Source organism: Meriones unguiculatus, chromosome 7 (assembly GCF_030254825.1).
Source record: "Meriones unguiculatus strain TT.TT164.6M chromosome 7, Bangor_MerUng_6.1, whole genome shotgun sequence".
Taxonomy (NCBI): domain Eukaryota; kingdom Metazoa; phylum Chordata; class Mammalia; order Rodentia; family Muridae; genus Meriones; species Meriones unguiculatus.
In genome coordinates, this window is record NC_083355.1 from 94394359 (window position 1) to 94419045 (window position 24687).

Consider the following 24687-nt stretch of genomic DNA (forward strand, 5'->3'; position numbering starts at 1 on the left):
GGTAGGGTTGGAATATCTTCCATCTGGCCTGTCATGCCACTCCGGCCCCAGCTCTGTTAACGTTTATGATCTGTGTGTGAAGGTTCCGCAGACCCAGTAGTGGATCATTAAATGGGCAAATGATACACAGTGTCTCTTTGGCCTTTGATGGGAGTTACAGGGCTTCTGTGCTCCTGTGCAAGCATGCCCTCCACATGGTCTTCTGTCCTGTCCTGTCCTGTCCATATGTCTGGAATGGATCCTGACCATAGAAAAAAGGTCAAGCAGGATCCACACAAGTAACTGATAAGCAGTCCATCTGCTGTGGGACACTGAACACCTCTGGCTCATCTTCTGTCTGGCTTACCCTCTCCCCGAATCAGACCACCTTCCTCTCAGTTACTGTTCTCTTTCTACTCCTGACAGATCCATGATTTGTTCCTGAGCTTCGACGACACCCCTCTGGGGGCAGCCTCCCTGGCACAGGTCCATAAGGCAGTGCTTCATGATGGCCGGACAGTGGCAGTGAAGGTCCAGCACCCGAAGGTTCAAGCTCAAAGCTCGAAGGACATTCTTCTGATGGAGGTGGATGATTCCCTCCCACCCCCTTTCTCTTTCCTGTTTCCTAGTTTTGTTTTTCCTCGGGAGCCAGACAGCCTCCCGGATTCTTACTCAGGCTGGTGGGTGGACTGTGGCCCTCTGAGGAGCAGAGTGGGAGAGGAGAGCTGAGACACGACCGAAGCTGTGTCATAAGAACTTGGAATCACACCCTGGCAGGGTTGGTCAGTTCTTGATTTGTCCTGGAAATGCTCTGGGATATGTCTCAGAACACAGTGAGCAAGCTGATGAGGCCAAAGCTGATTCAGGTCCTGATGGGGACTTGAGTCACAGGGAGACCTCCAGGGAGATGCTATGGAAGTGAGAGGAACCAAAGGTGATCTCCTCGAGGGTACACAGAATTGCATCATGATGTGCTAGATTATAGTATACAGAGAGAACATGTTACAAGCCATGGCACAGAAAAAGAGTGTGCAGGTCACATAGAAATATTTATGCAGATGATTCATTTGCTTATCTGATATTCGTTTTGGATTAACAAGCTTAGATGCTTACAGATGGCCCTAGGGAAATCCCTAGAGGGCCTGTGTACTCCTGGAATCTTCTACATGTGTGTCTAGATCAAGGGAAGGAGAATGTGTGCTCCTACTATCCGGGAGGAAGCTAGTACTCCTACATAGAGGTCAGCAGTCTGTTGCTTCTGCATATTCCTCTCCTTCCTCTTCCTTTTCTTCTTAATCTAGACCCAACTTCCAACTCATTTTAGACCATTATGTATTTAGACCATTATGTATTACGTGGGTGCTGAGGGCATGTGAGTAAGTGAGCTCTGTTTTCACCCTTCTCATTTAGTGCAGGAGACAGGTATGTAAACAAACAGCCTTCAGGTAGTAACCTGGATGCGTGGAGGTGACAAGGGGGCTTTCCTGGAGGGCTAGTGTTCCTATGTGCTTGAAGGATTCATGAGACTGCTGGGCAGTGCAAGCACAGCTTAGCATGTGGGAGGTTCCAAAGGCTTATAGGAGCAGAGGGAGCTTGGAGAACTATCACTCACTTAGATGCTGGGAGCGATTGGGAATGAGACTGGGAAGCTAGGCAGGGCAAGAGCGGGCCCTCATCCCGGGCATGGAACAGTACCCACGGCCAACAATGACATACTTGTGGGACTGACAACATCTGATTTTCTCAGTAGTCAGTGGGGAACCATTTAAGAATTCTAATCAGGAGACTGTCATGATCAGATATGCACCAGAAATCAAAGTGTGTTGGCAGTCAGGAGAATGCATTGGGAAAGCACAAAGTCTGTATAGCCAGGAGACGAATTGAGGGCTGCTGTGTTGGTGTGAGAGAGGTAAAGTAGGAAGCAAGACGGTATCATGGGGGTAGAGGAGAGAGCTGGGTTCAAGTGGGACAGTCATCCAGACTTTGTGACCAGCTCTTCGTGGGGAGGGGCCAAGGAGGAGACAGAAATGTATCTCTGATTTCTGGTGTAATTGATTACTATTGGGTGTCTTTACCTATGTATGTCGGCTAGAGTCTAGTTGGGGAAAAAAGAAATTGTCCTAGGTTAGAAAAGTAATGAGTATGTGAGGTTCCAGAAGCACACTGGATTAGGATTATTGTAGCAGCCATTTTAGAAAATAGAATTTCTTAGAATTATTCAGTATTGTCAAGTGGGAGGTCAAACCATGCTCAGAAGAGGTTATTTTAGTTGAGGGGATCTAAGAGTTGTTAGGAAGAGAAGCTATGAAGGTTTGAGGAGTGAAGGAGAATTGAGACCCAAGGAATCTGGGGCATAGTGTAAAATCCTCTTGCCCAGTGTTCAATCCTGGAAGGCTGGAGAGCATAGGCTTCAGTGCTTCTGAGGTAGGAGCAGGCTTCAGCTGATAGGGAAAGGATGCTGGAGACCCAACAGAGAGAGACAATTGAGATGTCAAGTCCAGGAGGAGATTCAAGAGGTTTGGGCACCAAGAACACAGAAGACACTGGCCTTTGATGAGTCTTTGCTCTGAAGGTAGAAAGTAGTAAGGCTAAGTGTGGATGAGTGTGGGGGCTCCTAGAGAGGGGAGGGTAGGTGGGCAGCAGAGTGTGTACCAGCCTGATAGCCTCTATTTTTTCTCTGCTGTAGGAGGCCAGACCATCTGCCAAGAATGAGAGGGTAGGAGGTGGCATTGGAGGCTCGAGGGGGTGAAGGTTTGGAATAGCTGCTGCGTGTCTTTCAGAGGGAGCTCATGGGCTAGGGACCAGGGCTACTGAGTGGCCTTGGTCATGTGCTGCAGACCTGAGGTTTCAGAGACTGTCTTGGTGGCTGAAGGCATGGTCATAGTTGGGAGAAGACAGGAGCCAGGCAGGAACCATGAGTTTCTGATGGCTCTAAAGTCAGACAGAAGCCTACCTTTGCCTGGCAATGTATCATAGCACCCCTGGGCCAGGAGCACAGCTGTCACTTTGTTCTGTTCAGATCCTCACTGGCTCCCTAAGAAATGGTGGCTATAAAGTCAATGGTGATAAGAACAGTAATAAAGGTTTGGCATCTTCCTGAGTAAAGTGTCAGATGTTTTTGTTAGGAAGTATGCCTGGCAGGTCCTGTGCAGAGCACACAGTGTCCTCTTGGCAGTGGCTGGGAGGGTTAGGGTTGGGAGCACAGGTAGAGTAGAGATCCAGGAGGGCAGCTGTAGAAGGTCAGGCTACCCACACAGCTATCAGCAGGGGCAGGACCAGGCTTGGTCCTTGTAGGGAAAATCCTATCATGGTTTCCTTTCCCCACTGGAAAACCAGGAAGATACAGTTAGAAAACTTAGGTTCTTTGACATTTGAAATGAGGGTTTTTTTTTTGTTTTTTCTCCAAAAGTTCAAATTTAAATGATATTTTTATTTTAGAGATGACAACTCTAGGAAAGGTGCTCCCACCTGTATGGCAGGAGGAGGATGAGTTACTTCTAGGGGATGCTGAGGCCACCTTAGGTACCAGAAGCGTGTGGACAGGTGTAGTGTCTGGCTTTTCTGCATAGACTGCTGGACTTCCATCCACACCAGTTCCGGGCACTGTGTACCTTCAGGCTTGCCTCTCGCCATTGGAAGGTCAATCTGATTAAAGTAATTCCCACTAAATAGAGAGGGCTTAGCCACTGGGTGTCTGCCTTTTAGGAAGGCGAGTTTATAAATCTGGCCGTATATTGTATGAAGATGGAGGACATGGAGGGTCAGGCTTTTGAGAATGAAGAGTTGAAGACTACCGGCTGGCCCGGCTGGGATGCAGTAGTGTCCCTAGAGAAATGATGCTGGTGGGATGTCCATATTCTCTCAGGTGTGGAAGCAGCCGTACCAGTTGTCCCCAGGTTGACTGATCTGACACCTCATTGTGGTATGTAAGGACTGAGGTTCTTCCCATCTTTAGTTGTCCAGTAGCTTCCTCAGTTTCCTGGTTTGTCCTTCTAATGTAATGTCCCTTGTGGGCCCCAAACAGCTGCACAGCTCTGGTGACATCCAGATGCCAAAGAAGGTTTGCTCTCTCCCTTATATTCTTTCCCCAAAACCAGAGTTTTCTGGGAGCCTCGTCATTTGTTGTTGCTTGAAGTAATGATACCATGACTGTTATGGCACTGCTTCTCCTGGCAAGGGAAATAAGATTACCTTGCCTGGCACAGGTCTTGTCAGTTTTGCCTTCTCAGTAAAGGCCTGTCCTCCCTGATATGGGCAGGAGGGCATACTAGTATCAGCTTAGCCAGAAAGGTGGGGGGAGGTGACTCCTGGGTTGGGACCCAGGAACACATGCCACCCTAGGGTTTGGTGTTTTCCACAAACCATGCCCCACCCTTGGGGACCGTTTCTGGGATACAGTGTAGAGAGGAAGGGAAGTCATTCTGAGCACAGCACCTGACAATCCAGATGACACTGGTGACATTGTCCAGAAGAGAGAAATGCAGCCAGAGATGCTTTCGAGCTTTGTCATTATCACCCGACACTGTCCCTTGAGCAGTTGGGGTAACTCCACTTCTAGATGCACAGCTAGTGACGCTTATTGATTTGTGTGGCTGTTCTGAGCCAGGCTAATTGGGGCCCGAGATTGGAACAGTGATTCAGCAGGAAGGGCTGAGGGGATGGGCACCATCTTTCCACCTGCTGGCCAGCACTGCACTTCCTTCTTACCCAGGTGGTGACAGTTCAGCAGCCTGTATTTACTGCCATGGTCACCGCTGAGGCAGAGTGGGACTTGGTGGGCTCTGAGGTGGTGACGAGTCCTTTGTCCCCAGTTCCCACAACACCATCCTTTGTCATTGTCCCCTCCCCTACCCCCACCCACCGCTATCTGTAGCTGATGAAGAACAGCTCTTGTTCTGTCACTCTCTAAGGAACTAAGTCGTGGCCAGTGCCACGCCATGCATATGCCAGGGTCCCCAAGGGATCTGATGTATTGAGCCCGAGCTTTCCGGCCTGCGTGCTAATGTCTGATCTATTGCTTGATGTCACTTGGCCTTTCCCAAGGGTCCTTAAAACGAATGGCTTGTGACAGTCCTGTTCTTACTTTTTTGGGTAGCATGTTCACACCGTCTGTCACCTTGCTTCTTTTCTAAATGCGCTGATTGAATAGTGGGAGGCTAGGTAACTCCTTGATTGGCACAGTATCCAACAGTTGATCCTAGTTAAAAGAAACAGATATGTAAATATGCAGGGTTATAAGCCCTCCCATGGGATGTGTTATGGGATGTGTTCACTCTGTACTTCCATGTTCTAAAAGGCACGAGCTTTAATAACTTACTTGTAAAAAGATAAGCCCAGTGAGTGGCAGGCTGTGTACATACCCTGAACGGACTGTTCGTCCTCATCAGCACCTATTTCGCCAGCTCCAATCAGAGCAGGCCTTCTCTAAGAGCACTGCCTTCCGCGGAACAGGTTTCTTTTATAGCCTTTAGTAACAGTAGCCTCCGCTGCCTTTACACGGCTCTTTCTGTGCCTTCCCTGAGCCTCCTATTGTATTAACTCACACTGCCTTGTGTGAAGCAAGACTCTAGAAAGGATGGAGAAAAACCAGGGTCTAGATTCTGGCTAGGCAGTTATGAACTGTTTCAGGGGTGCTCAGGGCTCCCAGAAGCACGTTCCTTCTTTGCAAAGTGGGCAGGATGGTTAAATGAGTGTCTACAAAGTTTCTCATAGCATACAACTGGCACATTGTAGGTCCTAAGTGATGAGTATTTTCAGGTTTCCCCTCCTTCAGCAATTATAAATAGCTGTCACTGTGGAGAGGCGTGAGGGTACACAACTTTAATTCTAGCACTTGGGAGGCAGAGGCAGGAGGATCTCTGTGAGTTTGAGGCCAGAATAGACTACATAACTAGCTCTAGTATATGCAGCTACATAGAGAGACCCTATCTTTAAAAAACCCAATAAGTAAACAAATAAAATAACTGTCTCTAGTTTTCAAACTTCCATGATCCTATTTTTCCATTCTATTTTTGTATGTCTCACAATTGATTTTTCTCTACTGTGAGGCAGAGTTATTGTATAGGGCAATAATTTCATTACCTGTATTTTTCTTTTCTTTTTGATATAGATTTGTGGCCCAGGCTGTTTGTGAACTCACTCCAATCCTTCTGTCTCAACTTCCCTCATGCTGGCGTCACAGGCATTGTCCACAGTATCTTGCTCTATTTTTCTTACTTTATCTTGAGGGAGGCATTAGTTACCGACTGTACCCTGACTGATAAGGCTGCAGATTTGGAAGCAAATTCTCAGTTATTCTATGGTTCTCAGGAACTCAGGGGTAACCCTTTCCCCACCCAAATCTCCCAAACAAAGCCTAGCCCATTCCCATCACTCAGCTGTGCATGTAATTGTCTCAAGGAGAGGCTGAATACTCTGAAATATTCATGTGTTCATTTTCATATTCACTTCTTCATTCATGTGAGTGTCCAATAAACATCTGCGAGTGTTGAGTAAGTGCTGGCTGCTGGTGAAAACACTGGCTGCTAGGAGAATTTTATGGAGAAAGTGCATTTGGGGGAAAAATTAAAAAGGCAAACGGAAGACAACACCTGTTTCATGTTAGTTAGTTGCATCTGTTGTCAAAAAGAAACCAAAATGACTCTACTTAGGTTAGGCTCTTGGGTGGGTATGCACTGAACATGGACAGTGAAGCAGGACTTCCTTTTTCTCCTAAGCCAGGAAAAGTGAGGCATGTCCGCAGCCAGACCCCTGCGACCCCATGACCCTTCCCTTCCTCCTCTTCACCTAACAAATGTCAGAGGTTGGTGAACCCCTGAGTTAGGGGCAAAACCATGCGCTTCCTGGGTTTCATCACTGACATCCAGATTTGAAGTTGGCCACCTCACGTAGGGGAAGGATGGACTGCTGTAACTTCGAGACTGCCGCTTCTCCTCAGACAAAAGTATGGGTATGGTGTGGGTGTGGGTGGGTGCCAAGGCATTGTGAGGAGGTCAGAAGATGATCTTCGGGTCAGGGTCTCCCTTTCTTCTGCGGATTTTGGGGATTGAGCTCGAGTCATCAGGACATTCAGCGAGTGCCTTTCACCCACTGAGCCATCTCAGTGGCACACAAACCTCTCCGTTTGAAGGACAGAGGCTCCCTTTATTCACTCTGTTTTTCATAGTTTTCCAGGTGTCTGTGGCTCGGTTACCCACAGCCAACCAGTCAGTTTAGCACCGTAAGCTATTTTGAGAGACTGCATCTATGTAACTTCTATTGCAGTATATTACTATAATTGCTTGTTATTTTTTCTTGCTTGCTGTGCCTCATTTATAAATTATAAGAACATGGGATATACTCACTTATATAGACCTATAAGATATGATAAACATAATGAAATCTATACACCTAAAAAAGATAATCAATTGAGCGGACATGGGGTAAGATGATCAATCCTCGTTTAGAAAGACAGATGGGATGTGCATCGAACGTATGACAGGAGTCTACTGAGCGCATCTGAAAGACTCTAACTAGCAGTGTTTTCAAAGCAAAGACTCATGACCAAACCTTTGGCAGAGTACAGGGAATCATAAGAAAGAAGGGGAGTTAGTCTGATGGGGAAAGGATAGGAGCTCCACAAGGACCAAATATATCTGGGCACAGGGTCTTTTCTGAGACTGACATTCAACCAAGGACCATGTATGGATATAACCTAGAACCTCCGCTCAGATGTAGCCTGTGGTAGCTCAGTAACCAATTGGTTTCCCAAAGTGAAGGGAACAAGGACTATTTCTAACAGGAACACAATGACTGGCTCTTTGGTCTCCCCACCCCCGAAGGGAGGAGCAGTCCTGTTAGGCCACAGAGGAGGGCTTTGCAGCCAGTCCTGAAGATACCTGATAAAACAGGATCAGATGAATGGGGAGGAAGTCCCCCCATCAGTGGACTTGGAAAGGGGCACGGTGGAGATGAGGGAGGGAGGGAGGGACTGGGAGGGAATGAGGGATTGGGACAGGGCTGGGATACAGAGTTAATAAAATGTAACTGATAAAAAAAATAAAAAATAAAAAAATATAAAAAAAATAAATTATAAGTCTCTGTGTAAAGGAAAGAACAATAAAATATAGGGCTTGGTGTCATCTGCAGTTTCGGATGCCCATCGGACTCTTGTATTCTTCCCTGGTAAGAGGGCCTGGGTAGTCACCGAGGGACCCAGCACCCACAGAATGACTTGGAACCCAGATCTGTGAGTGCTGTGAAGGTTTGGGGATATGGATTAATGTAATAATTAGTTCTTAGCAATGAATATTATTAAAGCGTCTGCCTTTGTGACGGATGGCATAGAGTACTAATGGTGACCAATAGCATTAGGATCGGCTAATTATGTGAATGATCAGTGATGGAAAAACCTTTAAAATGCCTTTCAGTATGCTTGGATATTAAGGGAAATTAAAAATTTCATAAATAGCATGAACATACAGAAAGCAGTGAGTAATGGCTGCTTGGTCAGCAGCTTCTTCAACACAGACCTGTGTAGGCTCCCTAGGCCACCCTATGTATGCCCAGGTTTGACCCAAGAGGTCAAGTGCTGATTGTACAAGTAAGGGAGCTCCCTGGGCTGCTTTCCTGAGCCTGCAGCCTGTTTTCTTTTCTTTTTTAATGAACGTGGACCTAGAGAGAGGACTTCAGCTGCTTCCAGTAGCCCTGACGCCCCAGGCTGGGCTTAGGCCTCTGACAGCCATCTTTACTTTCATGTACTTGCTCTGTCCCCACTTCAGTGGCAGCTGAGGGTCATCTGAGGATACTTCATGAGAGGCGGCATCCGTAGGCTGTTAAATTCCGGTTCCTGGGTCTGATGCATAGCACCGTGGCCCGTTGTGGTCACTGCTTCTTTTTTGTTTCATGAGACACAAACAGAAACACAACAGATGAAGTGAGTTGGTGTAAGGTCACAGGTCTAGCTCGTGAGTGACTAGACAATAGCCCAGTGTAATTAAAAATGGTTTTGTTAGAAATTGACCATGGTAACCCCATGTGAGGGCTCTTAGAATGGCACCCAGCGTATCACAGAGGAGGTAGGTTTTCAAAACAAAGCAGCAAATGCCTCCTGGGTGCTGGCTTTGCCATAGATTCTGAATTTTCTCTTTTTCATACGTGTCTAGAACAGTGCGCATAACCAGCACTAATGCACACATAGAACCAGCCAGTCAATGGGGGGCTAGTGAGTCCTTCTGAAGGTTGGAAAGGGAAGGTGGGGAGTGAGGGGGCATTGACACTGAGTCCCTACCACGCCCGTGGGGCCATGGTGTGTGTTTGGCTTCTCTCACTGCTCTCTTGTCCTCTACCTCTGATCTCCAACTCACATCATCAAACTTGCACCCAGATAAAACTTCTAACCCCCATCTCATCACTCAAGAATCCACAGTGAGCAGAGTGTCAAAATTCTAAATTTTTCACCTAGGTGGGCAAGCCTTTGTCTTGTCAAGCCTGTATACTTTGTTATTCAAATTTTTAAATTATGAAAGGTTTTATTTTATGCAGATAACATATAGAAACTAAGGTAGGGACGGTATATCTCTTATAAAAGAATGCTTGGGATCAGGAGTGTTTTAGGCTTTTTTTGGATTACAGAATTTTTGCACCCATATAATGAGGCATCTTGGGCATGGTCCCATGTCTGAAGACAGAATTCATTTACATCTCGTATACGTTTTACACTCAGAGCCTGAAGGTAAATTTTATATAATAATTGTAGTATCCCCTCATGAGGTCATGAGGTGCAGAAGTTTCCATTTGTGATGTCCTGTGGGCACTCAGGAAGTTTCAGATCTTGGGGTGTTCCTGACTCCAGAACTTTAAGGCAGGCATGCTTGGCCTGTATTGCAACTGCTTCAGTCCCAGCCTCTCGGCTTAAGCAAGCGAAGGTGACCACTGCAATGGAAGGACCTCCTTTGTAAGCTGGTGCAGAACAACCCCAGCCGGGGATTTCAGTCAGCTGTTGAGAGCTTGCCCATCTACCATGTACAAGGCCCTAGGTTTAGTCCGTAAGCAACCCAGTCAAACCACCACTAGCAAAACAATGACAACAAAGTAAGAACAAATATTGAGTGGCCACAGCACAGGTCATGGAAACTGTCTTGAACAAGGTCTTGGGAGGCTTCCTTGCTGGGCAGATTTGGAAAAAGTCATAGGAACTCCCAGAGCCCTGAATGGTGACATGGCATGTTCCTATGTATCTCCCGTAATTGTGTGGATTCAAGGAACATGAGAGCTCAGTGCAATACTGGGAACTCAGCCAGGCAGCACCTAGCCAACAGTCGTCAAGGTTACTTCAGGCTGCTGTTAGCTTCTTATCATCTTGGACTTGGTACAGTTATAGTGACAGAAGCCAGGAGAACAGCTCTCCTTCCCCCACATGTACTTCAGGGGAGACCCAGGCAGGGGCTAGGAAGTGCACCTTCCTTGGTGGGTCCCATGGGCTGACTGACAGGTTGCTTGGTGGATTTCAGGTGCTCGTCCTGGCTGTGAAGCAGCTCTTCCCAGATTTTGAATTCATGTGGTTGGTGGACGAAGCCAAGAAGAACCTGCCTCTGGAGCTGGACTTCCTAAATGAAGGGAGGAACGCCGAGAAAGTGGCCCACATGCTCAAGCACTTTGACTTCCTAAAGGTAGGAGGGCAGGGCATTAGGGAGTGAGTGCAGGGGTCTGGATATCCCCACTTAGAGGGCCTGAGCTGGGACATCTCTTTGCCAAAGTTTCTTACTCAAGGTGAGTGATTTGTAATTGGAGACCCATATTAAAGCCCTTGAAGGCAATTACCAAAAGAGTGAACCCCTTCGTTGACCTGCCAGTCAAGTGAACGGATGTTCTTTGCATAATCAACACCAAACAGCCCCGTGGGACTGTGTGCTGTGGCCCCTGCCTCCATAGACGGTGGAGTGATGATGATGGCGGTGACCGGGTTAGCTAACACTATCTGCTCCTATTTATTCCTGCTCCAAAGATACGTATTACATTTGCTCATGTCCTGTTACAACAGTGTTTCTAGCCATCACTACAGTGTGCAGAACTGTACAACAGAAACCTCAAGGCTCATGAGAGAAAGACGCGTGGTCAGTGACCCAGAAAAAGAAGCAGAAGGCTGCAGGGCCTCAAGTGCGTGTCCACTTGCATGTCCCATTTTTCTTATTCCTTATACTGTATTTATCGTTTCCTTGATCTCTTGCTGTGGGAAGCCCTGTAGGATGGCCCTAGAAACCTCCCACTTAACGGGAGCAAGAAGACGCATGTGTCGCCTGTCTTACAAAGCGTTTTGCACACAGTGGACACTTTTTGTTTCGTGTTCAGGGAGCATTTTAGTGTGTCAGATACTTTTGCACCAACAGTGTGCTGACACATCCTGATGGTGGTCCCTTGCAGCCCATCCCCATGCACAGCTGCGTCTTGGGGAGGTTTCCAGTTCTAGCCCAGGCTCTCCGACTCTGTGTCTGCTACTCAGAGTTCCTGCCACCTTTTACCTGGCAGAGGTGCCCCTCTGTGCCACAGTGCCGAGCCAGACAAACCCAATAATCTCCTCCACTGTTTCCATGGAAACGGCAGAATCATCCCCTGGCTGGATCCAACTAGCAACTGCCAGACCAAGACATGTAATAATAATAATAAAAACAACACAGATTTTTGAAACAAGGATGCCAGATTGGTAAATAATTAACATACTGATCTGACCTGCTGCTGTCAGAACTCACATACCATTCCTAAGACAACGGAGGAGTGAAGGCTCCTGAGTAATTAATTTCGCCTAAGCACATCATGAGCAGGAAGCAAATTTTGCGCTGTGAACCCAGCTCTGCTTTTAAAACTGTAGATAGATTGCTCTTGCATGCTGGCACCCCATCACAACATCTGTGCGTAATTAAGCCTCAGCAAAGAGTTTGCCTCGTGTGTGAGGCCTCTTCCAGTGCTAAAGTGGGGTTTAATAACCTCGACCCTTCACCGTCAATCTCTGGGCCTCAGCCCATCTCTGAGAGGAGGCCTGAAGGAGGTGAAGGGCAGCCAGACTGAGCAGTATGTATCTGAGCATGCATGGAACAGGGCTGTGCCAGGCAGCTGGGCTTGTGTAACCTAGGGGATAGTTGGGGATAGTCAGGAAGGGAGAAACTGCCTAAGCATAGGTTTGGAACGAGAAGAGATAAGAGCATGCCTCTGGGTAGAGTGGGGATGAGAATAGGCAGGGTCACTCCAGAGTTTCTCTGAAGTCAGGAGCTTCAAGACACTTCTTGGAGAAGTGTCACATAGCTCAGTAGACTCTCAAAGATGAGCAGCATGAGTGATAACATCTGACCTCTTAATGTGTTAGACACGCCTAAAAGTGATGCGCGTGTATTTACTCTTTAAGCCTTAGAGCAGCCTCACAAAGGAGATTTTGTTTTTTGACTTTTTTTGTTTGTTTTTTGTTTTTTGACTTTTGAGACAAGGTTTCTCTGTGTAGCCTTGACTGTCCTAGAGCTCACTCTGTAGGCCAGGCTGGCCTCAAACTTACAAAGATCTGCCTGCCTCTGCCTCCCAAGTGCTGTGTTTAAAGGGATGCATCACCACCCCTGGCAGGAGGTGGTGTTTTAAATCCCATGTCATCAGTGGGGAAACAGCAGTCATTAGCCTAGGGTTACAGAGTGAACCAGCAACGGGCAAAAGCAGGTTGGAGACAGCCTTGGCTTAAAAGCCTGCACATCAAACTGCCTTTGTAGTACTTGTGGGAAACATTTCTGAATCACAGAGACACATAAGTTTGCATCAGTGTGTGAGTGTATTGCATCGACTCAGCTCTGAGCTGGATCAGGACCCTCATGAGTCACTGTGTGGCTGTCACAGGACACCTGGTGTTTGACCAGCAGGTCAGCATCTGGTCCTGTGTGGGGCACCTGTCCTCTCTCCATGCCAGTGGTAAGTGAGGTGAAGCAGCTTCCTCCATAACTGTAAACACCATCTTACTTGGACTCAGAAAGACTATGCCTGTGTCCACAGTCAAAACAGCAAGGAGGAGGCTGAGCATAGCTAGGCTCTGACTGCAGGAAGACTGTACCTGGGGGATAGCTGAGGGTCTAGATGAGCCACAGCACATGCACAAAGTAGAAGTTCAAGGTCAGGCCCCACCATGAGGCTAAGACTACCCAAGGCCTTAGAACTTTTTATAGTCCACATCTTGGGGTTGGATTGGTCTTGATATGGAGATAGGTGGGGCTCTCAAGTGGGCCTCTATGGGGGTGCTGTCCAGGATGATATAGATCATGGGTTAGGGTCCCATAGGCCAGAGGTGGTCCTGCTGGGGCCAGTGAGTACCTAGTGAGAGGCATCCCAGAGCGTGCCTTCTTTATCACCACCTGCCAATGTCATCTCTTGCTTTTCCCTTCCTAGATGGCAGAAGTAGATGGGCAGTGGTGAGACATAGCTGTTTGGGGACTTGCAGAATAAGTCAGGCAGTTTTCTGTTTTGTGATTTTGTGGCCATTTCTATGTGATAACAGCCTACTTTCCAGCCCCCGTTGCTGAGAAAAAGGGCATGTGATGATCAGACTGGACTGGCCACACCATAGGGGATGAAGGTATGGGAGGGAGGCCCCAGCCTACCCTGCCCCTGCCCAGGCAGCCCAGAGAGCCTGCAGCCTTGGGCTTTCACTCTACCCTTGGTGCTCTCCTGGCTGTCCTCCAAATTGTTCAGTAGGTCCTCCCGGGGCTCTGGCCTAATGTTTACAGAGCACCAAGGCCCACTGCCAAGCTCTTAGGTTTCCAAATCAATGTAAGAGCTTAACCAAAGGCACCCAAGTAATGTACCTTTCCTCTGGAGACCAGGAACAACTGTAATGACAGACGTGTGCTTGTTTTTAGTCGACAGGTATATCTAAATCTCACATTCAAAATCCAGAAAGGCTCTTTCTTGATCAGCGGATTTCCAAATGGTGAAAACCTAGCTTAGGCTCAGGACTTCTCAGCACAAGGACTTTGCTTGTGGCTAGCTCCACCCCCTGCAGGGCCCCTTGCCAGAGAAGGAAACAGGTTTGAGGAGGTAAGAGAACCATCTGTGGTACAGCTTTTTCAGAAGAGCGAGAAGTGAATAGCTGGACTTGAGGGCTGCCTAGATGAGTCTTGGCTATGGGTTAGAGGAGGGCTCAGTCTTGAATTAGCTGCCCTTGGGCTTTCTCCTTAAGAGGAAATAGTCATCAAAATTTTGGAGAAATGGCATGCTGAAAGCATCATGGCTTTGGTGGTGCTGATGTTGTCACGTGCTTATGTGGCATCATGCAGCCTGTGGTGCTCCCTGACACCTTGCTGCTCCTGAGGAAATCTGTTCTCTTTTGCTTTTAGGTGTTTCCACAGTCACAGGGATTTTTGTTTTGTTTTGTTTTGAATTTTGAGACAGTTTTTTTTCTTTGTTTTTTTTTTTTGTTTTGTTTTTTTTTGGTTGTTGTTGTAGTCCTGACTATGCTGGAATGTACTTTGTAGGTCAGGCTGGCCTCAAACTCACAGAGCTCTACCTGCCTCTGCTGGGCCTGTACCATCACCTCTGGCTTGTTTGTTTGTTTTAATGATTATTTTTAGGGCCAGAGGGATGGCTCAGCAGTTAAGAACATGCATTGTTCTTCCAGAGGACCCAGCTTTGGTTCCCAGCACCCATATCAGATGTCTTACAATGGCCTGTGGCTCCAACTCCAGGGGGATAAGATGCCTAGGGCACCTGTGCCCTTGAGCACATTACCTCCCCCCGCCACAATGTACATAATTCACAAAATGTTTATTATCTTCATAACTTGGGAAGGAGGGCAGTGGTTGGTTGCTGATGGTAGTTGGTAGTGTAACAACATCAGAGCTGGCACTTCTGACTTTCTTAGTCCCCACTCCCCCATGGTTGCAAGAGTCACATTCACTTTCAGGGTGGGAGAGAAAGAGAAGAATAGTAGCACAGGCATCCTTTTATGAAGAAAAGACAAACCTTTCCTGAATCCTCTAGTAGACTGCTGCTTACATTTGATGGGCCAGAACTGTATCATGTGACCACTTACTATGGGACGGGCAGGGAAAGGGTTTCAGTTTCTCCCGTGTGGGAAAGAGGAAGATGGGTAATAGACATTGGGTTAAGATCCAGCATTATCTGCCGTAGGCGGCTTGGAGGAAACTAGCAGAAAACAGAAATTATCCTCTGGTTCAAACTCAGTTCATTGCTTCAACAGACCTATTTCTCAGATTCGAGAACTGTAGCAGGCTTAGGGCCAAGCAAAGGTCTGATGCAGGGAGAGGCAGAAGGAAACAGCTCCTAACACTGGTGTTAGCTATGTGTGAAACATTGACTATAGTACCTGATGGAAACATCCTAAGGAAGAAAGATCTGTTCTGGCTTACGTCTTCAGAGGGTTTCACTCCATCATGGCAGTGAATTCATTGTGGAGCTTGTGGTTGAGAAGGAAATACTGGAGGCTCTTTCCATCATAGGGACCAGGAAACAGAGAACGTCCACATACAGGCCTGGACTCCTGCACCGGAGGCCTGCCTCTAGTGCGGCCTTCTTCTACCAGCCAGGACCCACCTCCCGAAAGTTCCCAAATCTTTCAAAATAGCGCTACCAGCTGGGGATCAGGCCTTAACACATGATGAGCCTGTGGTGGACATTTGCACTTAAAGGCTTAATAGTAGCCTCCAGGTAGGTAGGAAACATTTCTCTCCCAAGTACCCATTTGTGTGGAGGGTGAGGGGTTTAGGGGAGTGGCAGTGAGGGGATGGGGAAGCTGCTCCCACCTTCATGAAAGATTTGTGACGGAGTCCTGCTATAAGGGCCACCTGGCTGAGGCACTCTGCTTAGTCCTCACCTCAGCTCTCCTCTGTGGCAATGGCTGCATCCCAAAAGTGGTATGTGCCAGTGCCTGGCTCCCAGAACTGTACCAGGGGCCAGCCCTGACCGCTCCCTCCTCCTCTTTCTGCAGGTCCCCCAGATCCACTGGGAGCTGTCCACCAAGAGGGTGCTGCTGATGGAATTTGTGGAGGGAGGGCAGGTCAACGACAGGGACTACATGGAGAAGAACCAGATCGACGTGAACGAGGTGAGGCAGGGGCTAGTGCTGGGGACAGAGGGAGAGAGGGAAGGGTGGTTGGGGCTGCTTTGCTAGGCCTGGGCTCTGAGGGCTTAGGGCCTGGCCCACTTCCCCATGCAGTGCTGGTCCTATAGTGCGGACAGGGACAAGCAAGCCTCCCTGGGCACGAGGTTGCTGCTGGCTGCTTTTCTCACAGCAGCTAAGTCCATGCAGCTGAGCAGCAGTGCCGTCAGGGACTTAGTCTCTCTGTCTCCACGGGGCCTGTTTATCAGCTGCCACCCTACCCTCCTGGGCTACCACTGCAGGACTCAAGGTGTGGAACAAAGGGCACTGTGGCAGTCACCTCGATCAGTTTCACAGAGCAACGGAGAAGATGGAACCTCTGTTCCCCTGCTATCAGGGAAACTGGCTAGTGGACCAGGTTCCGTACCTCACCTTCTGCTTCTTGGTCACCACAGGACCCCTAGGAAAGAGGGAGTTGCCCCTTTTCACCCATACCTATTGTTAATACAGTCCCTTTGCCTCCAGGGTCTGGGTATTGAGAGTGCCCATGCTGGAGTCAGACACGATCAGCTAAATCCTCAGTGGGGATTAGAACCAGGATTAGAACCCAGGTCCTTTCTCCTCCACCTTCTCCATCTCCTTCCTATAGACGCATGTGGGTCTACAGAAGAACTTGTAGCCCCTTGGATGATGGCTGCATCAGTGACTGTGCCAGGGAATTGGCAGCTGGAGGGCTGAATATGCCCCTTTGTTAGCAGAACACTGGGAACTTCCAACTGCTCCTTTGCTTTCAGCTCCTATAGTAGGTGCAGGGATGGTGCCTGGGTGGCTCACAGAGTCTGGCTACAGTGGGAAATGCCTGGGCACTGCTGGGAAGGCACCTCTAGAGTCTCCCCAAAAGGAAGCAGAGCCCTGGCTGCTAACCAGGAAACCCAACATCTTTGCCCTGTGTCGTCACTGGAAGAGATGGACTTCCAGCCTGGGGCCACCTTCATCCATTTATATCTCTGGCTCCAGCAAGCTACGGCTGGAACGGCATCTCTTCAGAAGTGCTCTGATTTTCCAAGGCGAGGGTAAACACAGAAACAGGTGCGCTGAATTCGTGGCTTGCTTGTGACTGAGCCAGCTAGAGGGCAGGGTGGACCCTCTGAGCCTGGGCCCGCTTGTTCCTGCCATCACCTTTCCTATATGTGTGGGAAAAGCCAGTATCCAAACAGAGACCTCAATTTTCTGAGTGAGGTGATGGGCCAGCTGACCTCTAACTATGGATTCTTTGCATTTGAATATTTTATAGACCATTGACTCAGTGGCTTAGTGAGCACCGACTGGCTCAAGTGCCATCTATTTCAGAACCATCAGGGGAGTGGGTGTATCTATGCAGATCCTTGGGAAGTATCCCAGGGTACATGAGACTGGGGTAGAAAGGGTTGCAGAGTCTCCAAGTGAGTCTATAGAATGTCTCACCCAGTATAAAACCCTTAGGCGGTCAGCGCTCACCTGCATTTGTACCTGCAGCACAGGTGAACCTTCCCACCTGTGCTCCCCTTCTGGAAGGCATGAGCCTGCCAAGGCCCCTCTGTTTATGTCCCTGAGTCTTGGCAACATGTATATCCAGGGATCGTATTTGCTAGCAACTTTATGTGCTGGTGACAGCAATTGTCATTGATCTCATTAAAAGCAAAAGTCGTGTGGGAGTCTTCTGCAGGCAGACAGGGCTGCTTCTAGCCACAGAAGGAATATTGATTGTAAGACCTTTATCGAAGGTTAATTGAATTTCAGTGAGTGTGTGTTGAAGACCCTTCCTGGGCTGAGGCCTGGCTTAATTGGCATGAAATTAGCCAAGAGTAAGGTGGCCGAGTTTGTCAGTACAGGGCAGCAGGGACAGATGCAGGAGACCTGGTGGGCAGATATTACCTGGTTATGAGGGCTGACTGGATTTAGGGGCCTTGAGGAGAGACACCAGCAAGGTACTTCATTAGGGAGAGAGCCAGGTGGAAAAGAGGGCTATAGTTACACAGTCTTGGATTCAGCCCTGGTCATTAGGGTCACCAGGCTGAGGAGGAGAACTGTGGCATCTGTTCCTTCACTCTCCAAGGAGTAAACTTCTGTTAGAATGGGAATGGATTTAGGACTTGGCTGAAACTTCTATATCTTCTACCTGATCTTTTCTTTTAGGATCCTCAGAACCTGTTTCTAGAGATGCCAGGTACTGAGCCTCCTTGGAGCTGATGTCATAGTGCAGAGCACCTCTAGCTGGCTCAAGGCTCCTCAGCCTTTGCTCTGTTGCCATCTTTCCCCAGATCATGGCCCTGCTTTCTCATGTTTGCTACTGTGGTTACTCCTTCTGCTCTTATTGTGCTGGGGGTGTTGCCTCTTTCCCGCTGAAGTCATTTTAGAGGGGTTTGCAAGGGAGAGGACCCCGTGGCTTTGTTCTCCATGTAGCCGGAAGTACTTGCTGTGTTTTCTTCTTGCAGTAGTTCCAAAATCCATTCCTGTCATTGCAGGAACAGTGAAGGATCTCAGTCACCTTTCAGCATGTGTTTGAGCACCTACTATGTGTAGGCATTACTTTTGTGTACTAGATAGAAATGTGAACAGAACCAAACATGAGACTTCCAAGAGGCCTGGTGTTGGACAGGCTGTGTACTCAAGGTTGTCTAGATCTGCCATTTATTGTTCTGGTGCCCTTGGTTCAAGTGCTTGAGATAGGAGTCCAAGTCCTTTCTGCTGTGGGACAGATACCAGCATGTGAGTTTTATAAGCAACAGGGCCATGTAAAAACTTGTTCTGTCATTCATAATTCATGAGGGTATTAACTCAAGAAGGCATCTCTTCCTCCAAAGAATCTTTGAGAACCTTTGTTTCCTTCCGGTCCAGTCTTTGGCCTTCACAGTGAGCGCATACATTTGGATGTACTTGGTTGCCAGGCACTGCCGTCACTTCAGAAAAGCCAGGCTGAAGTCTCTCTCTATCTTTCCCCTGATTACCTTTGTTTCTGTCACTACCCCATGTGGACAGAAAAGGACCTCCTCACTTTTGCTCAGTATCATTCTAACCTCCTGGCCCTCCTGGCTGGTATCTGAAGATACTGAAGACCCAATTCCTGAAGTCACTAGAGAAAACACAGGTTTTTTTTTCTCTCTAACCCCCATCACTTTTGGATGCTCTCGGATGTTAGCGGAGTCCCAGGTAGTACCCAGGGACTTATTTTCTCCAAGCACAGTTATCGGTTGAGCCAAAGGCGTTTTTTGAAGTCACTGTTTTTGGAGTCTAGTGCTCGCTCTGTCATCTGTCAGTTTGTTCTGCTGTGGGGTTGCTATTCTTCAGGAATTTTGGTTTCCTGTGTGCAGTAGACCACGGGTGACCTACAGGATCCTTTGACAACTGAAGCACACAGCACACTTGGCCCAGTGCTGAGCCTGGTCTGTAGGCTCAATACACAACGACACTGAAACTCTCTGATTTCCTTGGTGCCACCAGGACGGTGTTTATCAAAGGGCAGGGGAATAGGGAGGGATGAATTCTTTCCCTGGCTTTTTACATTGACCCAAGCAAGGTGGAAGGGTATGGGGTCTGTGTGGGGTAAGTTGCCACCCTAGAGAGGAGACACCAGAAGCCAACAGCAGTTTCCTTGTCTCACACATGTTCTGATGGCGATGACTCCTTGGACTCACTTTACCTCCTCTGGACTGGGTGGTTTGTAGAGCATCTCTGGTAGAGATATGAAAGCTCTCTTGCCTCACAGATGCTTGTGTCTGATGCTCATGTGAAGCCTGGAAAGGTCTGATTAAAGAAGCTGTATTGATTTTCTTTTTATGATAAAATACTTATGGTTGTTAGAGAAGTAACTTGAGGATGAATATATTTTGGCTCATGGTTTCAAAAGGTTCGTCTATCACGGCAGGAAAGCCATGGCTATTGGAGTGGCTCTGTCTATGGACCGGGCCATGACATGGCGGTCTTCATATGGCCAGAGATCAGAAAGCAGCAGTCTCAGCCAGAATCAGGGGCAGGTATCACCTGAACTGACCTACATTCATCAGCCAGGCTCCACTTCCGATAATCTCCATCACCTTCCAAATGATGCCACCAGCTGAGGACCAAGTACTGAAAGCATCACCGTGCGTGTGTGTGTGTGTGTGTGTGTGTGTGTGTGTGTGTCTTTCCAAGTGCCACCATCAGATCCACTGTTCAGTTTCCTGTGACCCACTGGCACCTCTGCTCCTGTCCCCACTGCCCCTGAGTGAGGCTGAGGACTTCATAGCGACAGGGTGGTCAGGGACGTTATCTCACAGCTCATCCAAGATCACTGTGTGCTGCGAACACATGAACTGCAGCAGCAGTGGGCAGCTGGAGTGCTCTGCAGTTTCTAGATTTCGGGTTTTGTTCCTGGAGACGGGAGTGGGTGGTGGTGAGATATCCCGGCAGCAGGCTCTGGGGACAGATGCCACAACAGCAGCCTTGCCTTCCTCTCCCAGACGTTGGCCTTGCTTTGGAGACACCCCCACCCAGGAACATACATAGACTTTTCCTTGGGGGTAGGAATGAATTAATTCACACAATTATAGACCAATTAAACCACTTTCAGCCAATTCAGGCCTTGAGAAAAGTCCCAAAATAACTCCTTGATTTAAATATTATTTACTCAATTAATTCTTTACTCAGCCTTTTTATGGAGTCCTGGTTTATCCCTCTTCCCTACTGTTAGAGAATAAAGGCATTTGTAATTAGCGAAATCACGTATGAGTGGCACGTTCTTTTCACAAGAAACAATTCAGACTTCTCGGTGACTTTTTAGTAAAGAGTACTGTCCTGAGCCTTGCTTAGAGGTGGGCCAAAATTTTCTACCAATATCCTGTTCTTTAGACAGACACCTTTCTGGATGCCAAGGTTCCTCAGAAGTCAGCTCGTGGGAGAGCTTCCCTGGAGTGGAGAGGCAAACGGGCTGGTCATTGAGCACCTCCTCTCAGGAGTCAGGCCACCTGAGGGATTAATGTCTCCGCTGAGCAAGTGCTCAGGTTTCTTCCTGTCTTTATACCCTCCCCACTTCAGCTGTTTCCTGCAGAGAATGGGTAGGTATCTGGAGCAGGGCTTACTCAGTCACGGGCTACTTAAAAAAACATACTTCTAAAAACACAAAACAAAACAACAACAAAAAAACATACTGCTGCCAATCATCGTGTTTATACCGTAACACTGTGGATAGGGCACAAACAGCACTGGGGACGTCCTCTGTAGAGGACATAGTAGCTAAAGTAATATGGAAGCAGCAAGAGAGGGACTCTGGGATATCAGACTGACTTCTGGGATGTGACTGGCCCAACAAAGGCCTGGGACTTCTCCATGACCCTGAATGCCTGTGTAGATAGATAGGGAAGGCCTAACTGCCCTGTGGAAAGACTGATTCCCAGAGAGGCTGTTTTGCAAGATGCCAAGAAAATTAAAATCTAAGAAAGTAGGGCCACAAGAGTAGTGTGCCCTTTCAAAGTCATTCCTAGGTGCAGTTAGACCAACACAGTTCCAACTCCCCCCCCTCCCCAGCCCCCAGGATTTTGATATCTAGGGAAATGGACTTTTCCTCATCTTTGTTATCAAGAATTATGAGCTCAGACTGAAGTCGTGCATCAACTTGAAACTCTTTCGAGTTGAGATGCAAGTAGTCACTTTCCGTTAGAAAAGATAGTCCTAAAGCAGTGGTTCCCAACCTTCTCCATGCTGTGACCCTTTAATACAGTTCTTCATGTTGTGCTAACGGCCCCTTCCCACCCACCCATGTCACCCCCCTTCCCCCCCCGCCATAAGCTTATTTTCATTGCTACTTCAGAGCTGTAATTTTGCTACTGTTAGGAAGCGTAATGTAAATACCTGTTTTCTAATGGTTTTAGATGACCTCTGTAAAAGGGTCATTTGACCCCCAAAGGGGTCATGACCCACAGGTTGAGAACTGCTGTTTTAAGATAGATTTAAAAAAAAAATTCTCATTAAGACCCCTTAAGACAACAAGTACTTCACATTTCATTTTCAGGAATTCTCTCCACTCAAATGCTCTGAGTAAGACTCAGCTTCCTCACAGTTGTTTCCAAAGCAGGTCTACCCTCTTACCTGCTTCCTAACTGTTGAGCTGAAAGTCTTAGGCACTTCATTCTCTGTGTGTTTGTGAGCTGAGTGTATAACTCTGACAGTTACACTTAGTAGTAACAGGTACGCGTTTTCCTCCAGGTATCCTACAAAGTACAGTGCTGAAAAACCAAAGCGGTGACATTTGTGTGTCTAACATTGAGTAATGGCTTTCGCCTGGGTAATGGTACTTGACTTTGTATCATGAGGTTGCCCTATGAGGGGGTTGGACAGAACACCTAACTGCTAATGGAGATGGAGGACCAGGGTGGCTTATCTCTCAGGCCACCCGTGCCCAAAGCGGCAGCACCAAGACGGCTTCAGTGCTGAGCTCTGGGCACCAGCCAGCTCCTGCTCCTTGCTCTGCCTTCTACACCTGTCGGGCCTAGTGACATCTGGCTGAACTGAGCATGCATCCAGAGCAGCTCCCAAGGAGGAAAGTCTGCAACTGGCAGCTGCCTGGCATGGGTTAAAATGGCGTGTGTGTGCGCACGTGCTGTCTGTGGAGGTGCCACTCATGTATGTGGTGGTAGCTGCAGCACCCCCGCCTGCCCACGGAAGATCAGCCCTCACTCCGAGTCCCCACGCCCCTGGGGGTCATCTTTCATTGTAGAAATAAGGGGCCCAGAACGATTAACAATATTTCAGAAAGCTTAAGGGAGATCATACATCTCCCTGTGACAGGTTTGCCCAGACTAAATGAAATGTCACTTCTCCACATTCTGACTGGAATTCCGTCAGCTCAGTCTGGCTGCGCTGCTTATCTGGGGCTGATCAGGAGCCCTGATTGGGCTTTATATGCATCCTTGACAAATAGAAATGAATGATTACTTAATAAATGGAATCGGTTTGTCAGATACGGCCTTCTGAAGCATGGCTCTGAGCTTCAAGGAGCCTAAAAAACAAAATAATAATAATAATAATAATAATAATAATAAAAGACAGGTTCTTGATGGCACAGAGGTGGAGAACTGGCTGGCTTATCCAGGACCTGCTGTGATTGAGGCCCGTCTCCCAGCAAACAGAAAACAGTGGCCCTGGGTCCCCTGCCATCTCAGCATGAGTCTGAGACTTGACCTGGGTCAAAAGTTCCTAATGAGAATGACAGGGTCCCAAACTATGTTTCACCTGAGGCAAATCTCAGGAGTGGAGTGCTGGTGTGGTAGGATGCGCCTTTCACATCTTCATCTCCACAGAGACTTGTGAGGGCTACCACAGCGGCATCTATAAGAAGTCTTAGGTCCCAAGCCCTGTGACATGCTCTCTCACTTCTGCAGCCTCCCTTGAGAGTCATTAGTTACCGAAGCCAGAAGTATAAGCAGCTGGTTCAAGATCTCAAGGGAGAGGTCCAAAAGTAGGTGTGAGCTGTATAGACAGCTGGGGGTCATACCTGCTTTGAACAAACAGGGCTCTGCCGTGAGCAGCTTTACCCTCCTTGCTCTCAGTCTCTTATCTGGAAAGTGAGGGCACGGGGGTCATAACTGTAAGGAAGACAGCTATTGTTCAAGTGCAGGATTCTTCTTTTAGTCAAGTCTTTTGTAGCCCAGGCTAGCCCTGGACTTGCAACCCTCCTATCTCAGGTTCCCAAGTGCTGTAATTATAGATCTATGCCAGCACACTTGACCATTCTTGATCTTTTAACTTGGTGCTGATTATAACTGCTTGGGGATTAGTGGAGACTGATAGGGTTAGCATAAACTCCGGAGGTGGGAAATAGCGTCTTCAAAGACCAGGGAGAGCTCAGGCGCACTTGCTGGTTGCAGACTCTTACTGTACCTGTCTGGTGCTGCTTCAAGCAAGTGCATGCATAATAGAGCCAGTATGTAACACATCAATTACACCTCAATAAAGCCATTTAATAAAATGGAGCCAGTCGCTACTGTCCTAGGAGTTTACAATAGTGAACCAGAGGGTCATTTGTCAAATAATCACAAGAGTGATTTCAAGTGCTGTAAAAGGCAAAGCCTGCTACCTTTTAGGAGTGTGTGGTGAGAGCACTCTTCCAGCCCTGGGTAAGAAGAAAGGGGGCCTGTATCTAGAGATGGGGGGATGGCAAGAGAGCCTGTGGCAGTGGGAACAGTTTCCCCAAAAAGCCCGAGGTAGGAAGGCACAGGGATCATTGAAGGAGAGAAAGCTGATGGCCAGAGAATGAGTGTGTGTAATCTTAATCTTGAGGCCCCCCCATCCCATGACCGCCAGCTTCTTTCTGTTCGCTGTTGTTCATTTCTTAATGACCGTGCGGTTCAACTGAGGCTGGAAGGAATGCCAAGGACAGCCAGTGTCCTGGGGCGTCTACTTTCCGGCTGAGCATCTTTGTCCCCTGGACATCCGTCGACAGATCGTCTGGGGGCTCAGGTCTGCTTCTGTTGAGCAGCTGCTCCCGAGCAGGGATGAGGCTTTTAGCTTTAATAAAAAAGGGAGTAGAGATAAGGAGGCTGCTTTGGCAGGGCACACAGAAGTGACAGAATGATTTAAATGGCCTCTCCAGCGTCGTTTCTTCTTCACAGACATCATAAATCAGATTAGCATTG

General features: G+C 48.0%; 1 protein-coding gene across 14 annotated transcripts in view; it reads left to right on the forward strand.

The window, feature by feature from the left end:
• The window catches only part of Adck1 (aarF domain containing kinase 1), an 85882-nt gene that overhangs the window by 54220 nt on the left and 6975 nt on the right, over window positions 1-24687 (forward strand). For 12 of the 14 annotated variants that reach the window (XM_021653313.2, XM_021653327.2, XM_060387927.1 and 9 more), the window contains 3 exons: window positions 406-564; window positions 10470-10628; window positions 15929-16045. In XM_021653313.2, coding sequence (XP_021508988.1) covers window positions 406-564; window positions 10470-10628; window positions 15929-16045 — 435 coding nt within the window. The remainder of the gene's footprint in view (window positions 1-405; window positions 565-10469; window positions 10629-15928; window positions 16046-24687) is intronic. The other 2 variants (XM_060387932.1, XM_060387931.1) reach the window with 1 other exon arrangement.